Source organism: Dendrobates tinctorius, unplaced genomic scaffold (assembly GCF_039654945.1).
Source record: "Dendrobates tinctorius isolate UK_male_01 unplaced genomic scaffold, ASM3965494v1 ptg000273l, whole genome shotgun sequence".
NCBI classification, from domain to species: domain Eukaryota; kingdom Metazoa; phylum Chordata; class Amphibia; order Anura; family Dendrobatidae; genus Dendrobates; species Dendrobates tinctorius.
The window spans coordinates 2,036,441-2,053,019 of NW_027361940.1; the positions used below are offsets into that span (position 1 = coordinate 2,036,441).

General features: G+C 40.5%; 1 protein-coding gene across 4 annotated transcripts in view; it reads right to left on the reverse strand.

Annotated features, from left to right (window-relative positions):
- LOC141072449 (uncharacterized) overlaps positions 1-16,579 on the reverse strand; it is a 216,668-nt gene that overhangs the window by 18,297 nt on the left and 181,792 nt on the right. For all 4 annotated transcript variants that reach the window (XM_073559720.1, XM_073559719.1, XM_073559718.1 and 1 more), the window contains 2 exons: positions 1,937-2,373; positions 1,012-1,241 (listed from right to left, as the gene is read on the reverse strand). In XM_073559720.1, the coding sequence (XP_073415821.1) occupies positions 1,012-1,241; positions 1,937-2,373 (667 nt within the window). The remainder of the gene's footprint in view (positions 1-1,011; positions 1,242-1,936; positions 2,374-16,579) is intronic.

Genomic DNA, 16,579 nt, shown 5'->3' on the forward strand with positions numbered 1-16,579 from the left:
AGTATCTGACAACCTGACCTACAGGGGGGGCCGAGTATCTGACAACCTGATCTACAGGAGGGGCCGAGTATCTGACAACCTGATCTTCAGGAGGGGCTGAGTATCTGACAACCTGACTTACAAGGAGGGCTGAGTATCTGACAACCTGACCTACAAGGAGGGTCGAGTATCTGACAACCTGACCTACAGGGGGGGCCCAGTATCTGACAACCTGACCTACAGGGGGGGCCGAGTATCTGACAACCTGATCTACAGGAGGGGCCGAGTATCTGACAACCTGATCTACAGGAGGGGCCGAGTATCTGACAACCTGATCTACAGGAGGGGCCGAGTATCTGACAACCTGACCTACAGGGGGGTCGAGTATCTGACAACCTGACCTACAGGGGGGCCGAGTATCTGACAACCTGACCTACAGGGGGGGCCGAGTATCTGACAACCTGATCTACAGGAGGGGCCGAGTATCTGACAACCTGATCTTCAGGAGGGGCTGAGTATCTGACAACCTGACTTACAAGGAGGGCTGAGTATCTGACAACCTGACCTACAAGGAGGGTCGAGTATCTGACAACCTGATCTACAGGAGGGGCCGATTATCTGACAACCTGATCTACAGGAGGGGCCGAGTATCTGACAACCTGATCTACAGGAGGGGCTGAGTATCTGACAACCTGACTTACAAGGAGGGCTGAGTATCTGACAACCTGACCTACAAGGAGGGTCGAGTATCTGACAACCTGATCTACAGGAGGGGCCGATTATCTGACAACCTGATCTACAGGAGGGGCTGAGTATCTGACAACCTGACTTACAAGGAGGGCTGAGTATCTGACAACCTGACCTACAAGGAGGGTCGAGTATCTGACAACCTGACCTACAAGGAGGGCCGAGTATCTGACAACCTGACCCAGAAGGAGGGGCCGAGTATCTGACAACCTGATCTACAGGAGACGCCGAGTATCTGATATCTATTAGGTCATGTGACTTGCAGGGTGGGTGGAGCCTCCTCACCTGTGAACATCCGGGTGACGACCTTGTTCTGCCTCCGCGTGGAGCACACCATTAGCAGCCATGGGGGGAGAAGCTCATGGTGAGCGGCCAGCAGCTCCGCTATGGTACAGCCCGGATCTCCAGAAAAGCCATCAGATCGACAGCAGCAGCAAATCTCATCCAGCGAGTCCACGAGGAGAAGCAGGTTCTGCGAGGGCGGCGGCAGCTCCGCCAGCGGTGCCAGGACCACCCTGCAAAACAGACGCCAGTGAGCCAACCCCTACAACACAGACTGTCAGTGATCCCACCCCTGCAGAACTCAGACCTTCAGTAAGCCCATCCCTGCACAAGACAGACCGTAAGTGAGCCAACCCCTGCAGAACAGACTGTCAGTGACACCACCCCTGCAGAACAGACTGTCAGTGACACCACCCCTGCAGAACAGACTGTCAGTGATGCCACCCCTGCAGAACAGACTGTCAGTGAGTTCACCCCTGCAACAGTCTGTCTGTTATGGACTGACCTGGTTTGGAGTAGTGATAGTGTAACCACTAGGGGCAGCACTGGCAGGTAGCGGAGTCAGGGCTAGCCAAGAAATCGGTACACAGGAGCAGCAGTGTAGTCTAAGAATGAAGGAGCAGGTGGAAGGACGCTTGACTAGAGGCTGGTAGCTCAAGGAAGGGAGGGCTATGCCAGGTTTAAATAGGGTGTTCAATCAGGGTGGAGCCAGTCTGGACCTTAGGGTGGAGCCAATCAGAAACAACACAGGTACTAGTATCTGGGTGAGCACGGAACTGTCCAGCGAGCTGCAACAGACAGTCAGTGAGCCTATCCATGCAGAACAGGGTAATTATGGGATGGAGTCCAGAGCGTCAGGTGACTTATTATGGGATGGTGTCTGGAGCGTCACGTGACTTGTGAGGTGATCAGTGAACCTGGTTCTCACCTCTTGAAGATTTCGTGCAGATCTCCCCCACAGGTGGCGCCGTCGGCCGCCTCCTTGTAGCCGCTGATCAGGGGGCTCCTTTGCAGCTGCTGCGCCAGGTTCTGGATGAAGTGTTGCGGGTCGAGGCTGGCATGAGTGTGCGCCTGACAGAAGTGGTACGCCAGAACCCGGGAGCTGAGCCTGGAAGTTCTTCCGGCCTCCGAGGTGGGCCACAGGATCTCTGCACACAGGGCTGTCTTTCCTGCACCAGGGGCCCCAGTAATAAGAATGCCGGGGGCCCGAGCTCCACTCAGCCCCTCCAGACAGTGCTGAAGCCTTTGGAAGGCCCATTCCCGACAGTAGAAGGGCCGACCCCGCAGATCACTGGATGTCATCGCACAGGGAGAGCAGCCAACATAATGGTGGCAGCAGGTGGACGAGACAGCGAGGAGACCGCACTGCGGGAAAAAGAGGAGAGCGCACATTGTAATAACAGTGAGGTAGAGCGCACCTGAGAGAGGAGAGAGAGGCTTAGCGAGAGAGCACAGTCATGAGAGCGGCCCAGGGAGAGAGCACAACCATGAGAGGGAGCGGCCCATGGAGAGACAGGGAGAGAGTACAGCCATGAGAGAGAACGGCTCAGGGAGAGAGCACAGTCATAAGAGAGCGCGAGACAGAGAGCATTGCCATGAGAGCGGCCCAGACAGAGACAGGGAGACAGCACAGCCATGAGAGAGAGCAGCCCAGAGAGAGACATAGAGAGAGAATTGCCATGAGAGTGGCCCAGACAGAGAGCGTGGCCATGAAGGAGAGCGGTTAAGAGAGAGACAGAGAGAGTGTGGCCATGAAAGAGAGCGGTTAAGAGATGGAGAGAGCACCGCCATGAGAGAGTGCAGCCCAGGGAGCGAGCACGGCTATGAGAGAGAATGGCCCAGAGAGAGAGAGGCAAAGAGAAAGTGGTCATGAAAGAGAGCAGCCCATAGAGAGAGACAGGGAGAGAGAACAGCCAAGAGAGACAGGGAGAAAGGTCAGCCATGAGAGAGAACAGCCCAGAGAGAGAGACACGGAGAGAGCACAGCCATGAGAGAGAACAGCCCAGAGAGAGAGACAGGGAGAGAGCACAGCCATGAGAGAGAACAGCCCAGAGAGAGAGACAGGGAGAGAGCACAGCCATGAGAGAGAACAGCCCAGAGAGAGAGACAGGGAGAGAGCACAGCCATGAGAGAGAACAGCCCAGAGAGAGAGACAGGGAGAGTGTGGCCATGAAAGAGAGCTGCTAAGAGAGAGACAGAACAAGGCCATGAGAGTGCAGCCCAGGGAGAGAGCACGAGCATTACAGAGAGCGGCCCAGAGAGAGCAAGGCCATGAAAGAGCAACTTAGAAAGAGAGACAGGAAGAGAGGGCAACCATGAGAGAGTGGTCCAGAGAGTGATCAGTCCAGAAAGAGAGAGGGCTGGAAAATAGCAGCCTAGAGAGAAAAAGGAAGAAAAGACAGCTGTGAACGAGAGCATTCTAGAGAGAGAGAGAGGCCTAGAAAGAGATCTGTCCAGACAGAGAGAGAGAAACAAGAAGAGCGTGCCACCATGAGAGAAACGGGCACACAGAGAGCAGCTCACAAAAAGATCACCCTGGAGAGATAAGAAGAGAGTGCGGCTGTGAGAGTGAAAGTGTCAGACAGGAAGAGAGCACAGCTGTGAAAGAGAGTGGCCCAGAGAGACCGAAAGAGAGCAGCTCTGAAAGAAAACAGTCTAGAAAGAGCGCAGTCCAGAGAGAGAGAGAAAAGAAGAGAGTGCCACTATGAGAGAAAGTGGCACAGAAAGAGGAGCTGAGAAAGAGAGCATGGCCTTAAGAGACCAGCCCACAGAGAGACAGGAAGAGAGCGTCTCAGAAAGACAACAGTCCAGAGAGAGACAGCAAGAGAACGTGGGTGTGAAACAGAGTGGCCCACAAAGAGAGAAAGACAGGAAGAAAGTGTCCCAGATAGACGGAGAAAGAAAGCAGAGTAGAGAGAGACGGAAAGATAGCACGACCATGAGAGTGAGCAGACCAGAGAGTGAGCCGTGAGAGAAAGAGTCCAAGAGATAGCAGGCCAGAGAGAATGACAGGAAAAAAGCGCGGCTGTGAGAGAGAATGGCTCAGAAAAAGAGTGACTCAGAGAGACAGGAAAAGAGCGCAGCCATGAGAGAAAAAGGAAGAGAGCGGCTCAGGAAAAAAAACTCAGAGAGAGAATCAGGAAGAGACCGCGGCTGTAAAAGAGAGATCAACAGAGTGAGCACCCCAAAGAAAGACAAGAAGAGAGTGCGGCCATGAGAGAAAGCAGCTCAAAGAGAGCAGTTCAAAAAGAGAGGATCCCAGAGAGACAGGAAGAGAGTGACTCAGAAAGACAGCAATCCAGAGAGAGACACAGGAAGAGAGTGCGCCCGTCAAAGACAGTGGCACAGAGAGAGTGTGTCCAAAAGAAAGACAGGAAGAAGACGTGCCAGGAAGAGAGATATAAAAAGAGGAATCCAGAGAGACAGAAAGAAAGCAAGAACATGAGAGCGAGAGACCCCGAGAGAAGGAAAAGAGCACGGCCGTTAGAAACAAAAGCCTAGAGACAGGAAGAGAGCAGCCTAGAGAGACACCAAAGCAGCCAAAAGAGACAGACAGGAAGAGAGCGACTCAGAAAGACAACAGTCCAGCGAGTCACAAAGAGAGCGTGGCTGTGAAAGAGAGTGGCACAGAGAGAAAACAGCCCAGAAAGATACAGTAAGAGAGAGAGGCATATAAAGAAAGCAGTCAAGAGAAAGAGAGTGCAGCTGTTTGAGAAAGGGGCACAGAGAAAGCAGCTCAGGGAGAGAGACACGAAAAGAGCACAGTTGTGACAGAACGCAGCCCAGAGAGCAAGTGACCTACAGAGAGACAGGAAGAAAGACAGCATTCCAGAGAGAGTGTCCCAGAGAGAGTGGCTCAGAAAATGGAACATGAAGGGAGCAGCCCAGAGAGAGCAAGAGATCACAGCCAAGAAAGAGAGTGCCGCCCAGCAGGATATCAGCTCCGAGCAAGAGACAGTGAAGACCAAAGAGAGAGACAAAAAGAGAGCAGCCCAGTAAGAGGCAGAGAGAGAGGACAGAGACAGCAAGATCACAGACCAGAGAAAATGAAGCCAGGAGAGAGCACACAGACTAGAGACAGAGAGAAAGCATCCAAGAGAGAGAGACAGGAAGAGAGAACGGCACTAATAGAGAATCTAAGAGAGAGACAGGAAGACTGCTGCTCAGGTAGAAGATAAAAAGAAGGCAGCCCAGAGAGAAAGAGAGAGGAAAAGCAGCTCAGAGAAAGACAGGAGAAAGCGGCCCATTAGGCGGCCATATTACTATATATATTACTATATCACACTGAGGAGAAGGGCGGCCATATTACTATATATATTACTATATCACACTGAGGAGAAGAGTGACCATATTACTATATATATTACTATATCACACTGAGGAGAAGGGCGGCCATATTACTATATATATTACTATATCACACTGAGGAGAAGAGCGGCCATATTACTATATATATTACTATATCACACTGAGGAGAAGGGCGGCCATATTACTATATATATTACTATATCACACTGAGGAGAAGAGCGGTCATATTACTATATATATTACTATATCACACTGAGGAGAAGAGCGACCATATTACTATATATATTACTATATCACACTGAGGAGAAGGGCGGCCATATTACTATATATATTACTATATCACACTGAGGAGAAGGGCGGCCATATTACTATATATATATATATATATTACTATATCACACTGAGGAGAAGAGCGGCCATATTACTATATATATTACTATATCACACTGAGGAGAAGGGCGGCCATATTACTATATATATTACTATATCACACTGAGGAGAAGGGAGGCCATATTACTATATATATATATATTACTATATCACACTGAGGAGAAGGGCGGCCATATTACTATATATATTACTATATCACACTGAGGAGAAGAGCGGCCATATTACTATATATATTACTATATCACACTGAGGAGAAGAGCGGCCATATTACTATATATATTACTATATCACACTGAGGAGAAGAGCGGTCATATTACTATATATATTACTATATCACACTGAGGAGAAGAGCGACCATATTACTATATATATTACTATATCACACTGAGGAGAAGGGCAGCCATATTACTATATATATTACTATATCACACTGAGGAGAAGGGCGGCCATATTACTATATATATATATATATTACTATATCACACTGAGGAGAAGAGCGGCCATATTACTATATATATTACTATATCACACTGAGGAGAAGGGCGGCCATATTACTATATATATTACTATATCACACTGAGGAGAAGGGAGGCCATATTACTATATATATATATATATATTACTATATCACACTGAGGAGAAGGGCGGCCATATTACTATATATATTACACTGAGGAGAAGGGCGGCCATATTACTATATACATTACTATATCACACTGAGGAGAAGGGCGGCCATATTACTATATATATTACTATATCACACTGAGGAGAAGGGCGGCCATATTACTATATATATTACTATATCACACTGAGGAGAAGGGCGGCCATATTACTATATATATTACTATATCACACTGAGGAGAAGGGCGGCCATATTACTATATATATTACTATATCACACTGAGGAGAAGGGCGGCCATATTACTATATATATTACTATATCACACTGAGGAGAAGGGCGGCCATATTACTATATATATTACTATATCACACTGAGGAGAAGGGCGGCCATATTACTATATATATTACTATATCACACTGAGGACAAGGGCGGCCATATTACTATATATATTACTATATCACACTGAGGACAAGGGCGGCCATATTACTATATATATTACTATATCACACTGAGGAGAAGGGTGGCCATATTACTATATATATATATATATTACTATATCACACTGAGAAGAGCGGCCATATTACTATATATATTACTATATCACACTGAGGAGAAGGGCGGCCATATTACTATATATATTACTATATCACACTGAGGAGAAGAGCGGCCATATTACTATATATATATATATATATATATATATATATTACTATATCACACGGAGGAGAAGGGCGGCCATATGACTATATATATTACTATATCACACTGAGGAGAAGGGCGGCCATATTACTATATATATTACTATATCACACTGAGGAGAAGGGAGGCCATATTACTATATATATTACTATATCACACTGAGGAGAAGGGTGGCCATATTACTATATATATTACTATATCACACTGAGGAGAAGGGTGGCCATATTACTATATATATTACTATATCACACTGAGGAGAAGAGCGGCCATATTACTATATATATATATATTACTATATCACACTGAGGAGAAGGGCGGCCATATTACTATATATATTACTATATCACACTGAGGAGAAGGGCGGCCATATTACTATATATATATTACTATATCACACTGAGGAGAAGGGCGGCCATATTACTATATATATTACTATATCACACTGAGGAGAAGAGCGGCCATATTACTATATATATATATATATATGTATTACTATATCACACTGAGGAGAAGGGCGGCCATATTACTATATATATTACTATATCACACTGAGGAGAAGGGCGGACATATTACTATATATATTACTATATCACACTGAGGAGAAGGGCGGCCATATTACTATATATATTACTATATCACACTGAGGAGAAGGGTGGCCATATTACTATATATATTACTATATCACACTGAGGAGAAGAGCGGCCATATTACTATATATATATATATTACTATATCACACTGAGGAGAAGGGCGGCCATATTACTATATATATTACTATATCACACTGAGGAGAAGGGCGGCCATATTACTATATATATTACTATATCACACTGAGGAGAAGGGCGGCCATATTACTATATATATATATATATATATTACTATATCACACTGAGGAGAAGGGCGGCCATATTACTATATATATTACTATATCACACTGAGGAGAAGGGTGGCCATATTACTATATATATATATATATTACTATATCACACTGAGAAGGGCGGCCATATTACTATATATATTACTATATCACACTGAGGAGAAGGGCGGCCATATTACTATATATATTACTATATCACACTGAGGAGAAGGGCGGACATATTACTATATATATTACTATCTCACACTGAGAAGGGCAGCCATATTACTATATATATTACTATATCACACTGAGGAGAAGGGCGGTCATATTACTATATATATTACTATATCACACTGAGGAGAAGGGCGGCCATAATACTATATATATTACTATATCACACTGAGGAGAAGGGCGGCCATATTACTATATATATTACTATATCACACTGAGGAGAAGGGCGGCCATATTACTATATATATTACTATATCACACTGAGGAGAAGGGCGGCCATATTACTATATATTACTATATCACACTGAGGAGAAGGGCGGCCATATTACTATATATATTACTATATCACACTGAGGAGAAGGGCGGCCATATTACTATATATATTACTATATCACACTGAGGAGAAGAGCGGCCATATTACTATATATATATATATATATATATATATATATATATTACTATATCACACTGAGGAGAAGGGCGGCCATATTACTATATATATATATAAATATATATATATTACTATATCACACTGAGGAGAAGAGCGGCCATATTATTATATATATATATTACTATATCACACTGAGGAGAAGAGCGGCCATATTACTATATATATATATATATATATATATTTTACTATATAACACGGAGGAGAAGGGCGACCATATTACTATATATATTACTATATCACACTGAGGAGAAGAGCGGCCATATTACTATATATATATATATATTACTATATCACACTGAGGAGAAGAGCGGCCATATTACTATATATATATATATATATATATATATAAATATATATATTACTATATCACACTGAGGAGAAGAGCGGCCATATTATTATATATATATTACTATATCACACTGAGGAGAAGAGCGGCCATATTACTATATATATATATATATTTTACTATATCACACAGAGGAGAAGGGCGACCATATTACTATATATATTACTATATCACACTGAGGAGAAGGACGGCCATATTACTATATATATATTACTATATCACACTGAGGAGAAGGGCGGCCATATTACTATATATATTACTATATCACACTGAGGAGAAGGGCGGACATATTACTATATATATTACTATATCACACTGAGGAGAAGAGCGGCCATATTACTATATATATTACTATATCACACTGAGGAGAAGGGTGGCCATATTACTATATATATTACTATATCACACTGAGGAGAAGGGCGGACATATTACTATATATATTACTATATCACACTGAGGAGAAGGGCGGCCATATTACTATATATATTACTATATCACACTGAGGAGAAGGGCGGACATATTACTATATCACACTGAGGAGAAGGGCGGACATATTACTATATATATTACTATATCACACTGTGGAGAAGGGCGGCCATATTACTATATATATTACTATATCACACTGAGGAGAAGGGTGGCCATATTACTATATATATATATATTACTATATCACACTGAGGAGAAGAGCGGCCATATTACTATATATATATATATATATATATCTATATATATATATATATATATTACTATATCACACTGAGGAGAAGGGCGGCCATATTACTATATATATTACTATATCACACTGAGAAGGGCGGCCATATTACTATATATATTACTATATCACACTGAGGAGAAGGGCGGCCAAATTACTATATATATTACTATATCACACTGAGGAGAAGGGCGGCCATATTACTATATATATTACTATATCACACTGAGGAGAAGGGCGGCCATATTACTATATATATTACTATATCACACTGAGGAGAAGGGCGGCCATATTACTATATATATTACTATATCACACTGAGGAGAAGAGCGGCCATATTACTATATATATATATATATATATATATAAATATATATATATTACTATATCACACTGAGGAGAAGAGCGGCCATATTACTATATATATATTACTATATCACACTGAGGAGAAGAGCGGTCATATTACTATATATATATATATATATTTTTTTTTTTTACTATATCACACGGAGGAGAAGGGCGACCATATTACTATATATATTACTATATCACACTGAGGAGAAGGACGGCCATATTACTATATATATATATATATATATATATTACTATATCACACTGAGGAGAAGGGCGGCCATATTACTATATCACACTGAGGAGAAGGGCGGCCATATTACTATATATATTACTATATCACACTGAGGAGAAGAGCGGCCATATTACTATATATATTACTATATCACACTGAGGAGAAGGGCGGCCATATTACTATATCACACTGTGGAGAAGAGCAGCCATATTACTATATATATTACTATATCACACAGAGGAGAAGGGCGACCATATTACTATATATATATTACTATATCACACTGAGGAGAAGAGCGGCCATATTACTATATATATTACTATATCACACTGAGGAGAAGGGCGGCCATATTACTATATATATTACTATATCACACTGTGGAGAAGAGCAGCCATATTACTATATATATTACTATATCACACTGAGGAGAAGGGCGACCATATTACTATATATATATTACTATATCACACTGAGGAGAAGGGCGGCCATATTACTATATATATTACTATATCACACTGAGGAGAACGGCGGCCATATTACTATATATATTACTATATCACACTGAGGAGAAGGGTGCCCATATTACTATATATATTACTATATCACACTGAGGAGAAGGGCGGCCATATTACTATATATATATTACTATATCACACTGAGAAGGGCGGCCATATTACTATATATATTACTATATCACACTGAGGAGAAGGGCGGCCATATTACTATATATATTACTATATCACACTGAGGAGAAGGGCGCCCATATTACTATATATATTACAATATCACACTGAGGAGAAGGGCGGCCATATTACTATATATATATTGCTATATCACACTGAGGAGAAGGGCGGCCATATTACTATATCACACTGAGGAGAAGGGCGGCCATATTACTATATCACACTGAGGAGAAGGGCGGCCATATTACTATATATATTACTATATCACACTGAGGAGAAGGGCGGCCATATTACTATATATATTACTATATCACACTGAGGAGAAGGGCGGCCATATTACTATATATATTACTATATCACACTGGTAGAAGGGCGACCATATTACTATATATATTACTATATCACACTGAGGAGAAGGGCGGCCATATTACTATATATATTACTATATCACACTGAGGAGAAGGGCGGCCATATTACTATATATATTACTATATCACACTGGTAGAAGGGCGACCATATTACTATATATATTACTATATCACACTGAGGAGAAGGGCGGCCATATTACTATATATATTACTATATCACACTGAGGAGAAGGGCGGCCATATTACTATATATATTACTATATCACACTGATTACTATATCACACTGAGGAGAAGGGCGGCCATATTACTATAAATATATATATTACTATATCACACTGAGGAGAAGGGCGACCATATTACTATATATATATTACTATATCACACTGAGGAGAAGGGCGACCATATTACTATATATATTACTATATCACACTGAGGAGAAGGGAGGCCATATTACTATATATATATTACTATATCACACTGAGGAGAAGGGCGGCCATATTACTATATATATTACTATATCACACTGAGGAGAAGGGCGGTCATATTACTATATATATTACTATATCACACTGAGGAGAAGAGCGGTCATATTACTATATATATTACTATATCACACTTTTGAGAAGGGAGACCATATTACTATATATATTACTATATCACACTGAGGAGAGGGGCGGCCATATTACTATATATATTACTATATCACACTGAGGAGAAGGGAGGCCATATTACTATATATATTACTATATCACACTGAGGAGAAGGGAGGCCATATTACTATATATATTACTATATCACACTGAGGAGAAGGGCGACCATATTACTATATATATTACTATATCACACTGAGGAGAGGGACGGCCATATTACTATATATATATTACTATATCACACTGAGGAGAAGGGCGGCCATATTACTATATATATATATTACTATATCACACAGAGGAGAAGGGCGACCATATTACTATATCACACTGAGGAGAGGGGCGGCCATATTACTATATATATTACTATATCACACTGAGGAGAAGGGCGGCCATATTACTATATATATATTACTATATCACACTGAGGAGAAGGGCGGCCATATTACTATATATATTATTATATCACACTGAGAAGGGCGACCATATTACTATATATATTACTATATCACACTGAGGAGAGGGGCGGCCATATTAGTATATATATTACTATATCACACTGAGGAGAAGGGCGGCCATATTACTATATATATATATATATTACTATATCACACTGAGGAGAAGGGCGGCCATATTACTATACATATTACTATATCACACTGAGGAGAAGGGAGGCCATATTACTATATATATTACTATATCACACTGAGGAGAAGGGCGGCCATATTACTATATATTACTATATCACACTGAGGAGAGGGGTGGCCATATTACTATATATATTACTATATCACACTGAGGAGAGGGGCGGCCATATTACTATATATATTACTATATCACACTGAGGAGAGGGGCGGTCATATTACTATATCACACTGAAGAGAAGGGCGGCCATATTACTATATCACACTGAGGAGAAGAGCGGCCATATTGCTATATATATTACTATATCACACTGAGGAGAAGGGCGGCCATATTACTATATATATTACTATACCACACTGAGGAGAAGAGCGGCCATATTACTATATATACATTACTATATCACACTGAGGAGAAGAGCGGCCATATTACTTTATATATTACTATATCACACTGAGGAGAAGGGCGGCTATATTACTATATATATTACTATATCACACTGAGGAGAAGGGCGGCCATATTGCTATATATATTACTATATCACACTGAGGAGAAGAGCAGCCATATTACTATATATATTACTATATCACACTGAGGAGAAGGGCGGCCATATTACTATATATATATTACTATATTATACTGAGGAGAAGAGCGGCCATATTACTATATATATTACTATATCACACTGAGGAGAAGGGCGGCCATATTGCTATATATATTACTATATCACACTGAGGAGAAGAGCAGCCATATTACTATACACATATTACTATATCACACTGAGGAGAAGAGCAGCCATATTGCTATATATATTACTATATCACACTGAGGAGAAGAGCAGCCATATTGCTATATATATTACTATATCACACTGAGGAGAAGGGCGGCCATATTACTATATATATTACTATACCACACTGAGGAGAAGAGCGGCCATATTACTATATCACACTGAGGAGAAGGGCGGCCATATTACTATATATATTACTATATCACACTGAGGAGAAGGGCGGCCATATTACTATATATATTACTATATCACACTGAGGAGAAGGGTGGCCATATTACTATATATATATATATTACTATATCACACTGAGGAGAAGAGCGGCCATATTACTATATATATATATATATATATATATATATATCTATATATATATATATATATATATATATATATTACTATATCACACTGAGGAGAAGGGCGGCCATATTACTATATATATTACTATATCACACTGAGGAGAAGGGCGGCCATATTACTATATATATTACTATATCACACTGAGGAGAAGGGCGGCCAAATTGCTATATATATTACTATATCACACTGAGGAGAAGGGCGGCCATATTACTATATATATTACTATATCACACTGAGGAGAAGGGCGGCCATATTACTATATATATTACTATATCACACTGAGGAGAAGGGCGGCCATATTACTATATATATTACTATATCACACTGAGGAGAAGAGCGGCCATATTACTATATATATATATATATATATAAATATATATATATTACTATATCACACTGAGGAGAAGAGCGGCCATATTACTATATATATATTACTATATCACACTGAGGAGAAGAGCGGTCATATTACTATATATATATATATATATATATATTTTTTTTTTTTTACTATATCACACGGAGGAGAAGGGCGACCATATTACTATATATATTACTATATCACACTGAGGAGAAGGACGGCCATATTACTATATATATATATATATTACTATATCACACTGAGGAGAAGGGCGGCCATATTACTATATCACACTGAGGAGAAGGGCGGCCATATTACTATATATATTACTATATCACACTGAGGAGAAGAGCGGCCATATTACTATATATATTACTATATCACACTGAGGAGAAGGGCGGCCATATTACTATATCACACTGTGGAGAAGAGCAGCCATATTACTATATATATTACTATATCACACTGAGGAGAAGGGCGACCATATTACTATATATATATTACTATATCACACTGAGGAGAAGAGCGGCCATATTACTATATATATTACTATATCACACTGAGGAGAAGGGCGGCCATATTACTATATATATTACTATATCACACTGTGGAGAAGAGCAGCCATATTACTATATATATTACTATATCACACTGAGGAGAAGGGCGACCATATTACTATATATATATTACTATATCACACTGAGGAGAAGGGCGGCCATATTACTATATATATTACTATATCACACTGAGGAGAAGGGCGGCCATATTACTATATATATTACTATATCACACTGAGGAGAAGGGTGCCCATATTACTATATATATTACTATATCACACTGAGGAGAAGGGCGGCCATATTACTATATATATATTACTATATCACACTGAGGAGAAGGGCGGCCATATTACTATATATATTACTATATCACACTGAGGAGAAGGGCGGCCATATTACTATATCACACTGAGGAGAAGGGCGGCCATATTACTATATATATTACTATATCACACTGAGGAGAAGGGCGGCCATATTACTATATATATTACTATATCACACTGAGGAGAAGGGCGGCCATATTACTATATATATTACTATATCACACTGGTAGAAGGGTGACCATATTACTATATATATTACTATATCACACTGAGGAGAAGGGCGGCCATATTACTATATATATTACTATATCACACTGAGGAGAAAGGCGGCCATATTACTATATATATTACTATATCACACTGAGGAGAAGGGCGGCCATATTACTATATATATTACTATATCACACTGAGGAGAAGGGCGGCCATATTACTATAAATATATATATTACTATATCACACTGAGGAGAAGGGCGACCATATTACTATATATATATTACTATATCACACTGAGGAGAAGGGCGACCATATTACTATATATATTACTATATCACACTGAGGAGAAGGGAGGCCATATTACTATATATATATTACTATATCACACTGAGGAGAAGGGCGGCCATATTACTATATATATTACTATATCACACTGAGGAGAAGGGCGGTCATATTACTATATATATTACTATATCACACTGAGGAGAAGAGCGGTCATATTACTATATATATTACTATATCACACTTTTGAGAAGGGAGACCATATTACTATATATATTACTATATCACACTGAGGAGAGGGGCGGCCATATTACTATATATATTACTATATCACACTGAGGAGAAGGGAGGCCATATTACTATATATATTACTATATCACACTGAGGAGAAGGGAGGCCATATTACTATATATATTACTATATCACACTGAGGAGAAGGGCGACCATATTACTATATATATTACTATATCACACTGAGGAGAGGGACGGCCATATTACTATATATATATTACTATATCACACTGAGGAGAAGGGCGGCCATATTACTATATATATATATATATTACTATATCACACAGAGGAGAAGGGCGACCATATTACTATATCACACTGAGGAGAGGGGCGGCCATATTACTATATATATTACTATATCACACTGAGGAGAAGGGCGGCCATATTACTATATATATATATTACTATATCACACTGAGGAGAAGGGCGGCCATATTACTATATATATTATTATATCACACTGAGAAGGGCGACCATATTACTATATATATTACTATATCACACTGAGGAGAGGGGCGGCCATATTAGTATATATATTACTATATCACACTGAGGAGAAGGGCGGCCATATTACTATATATATATATATATTACTATATCACACTGAGGAGAAGGGCGGCCATATTACTATACATATTACTATATCACACTGAGGAGGAGGGAGGCCATATTACTATATATATTACTATATCACACTGAGGAGAAGGGCGGCCATATTACTATATATTACTATATCACACTGAGGAGAGGGGTGGCCATATTACTATATATATTACTATATCACACTGAGGAGAGGGGCGGCCATATTACTATATATATTACTATATCACACTGAGGAGAGGGGCGGTCATA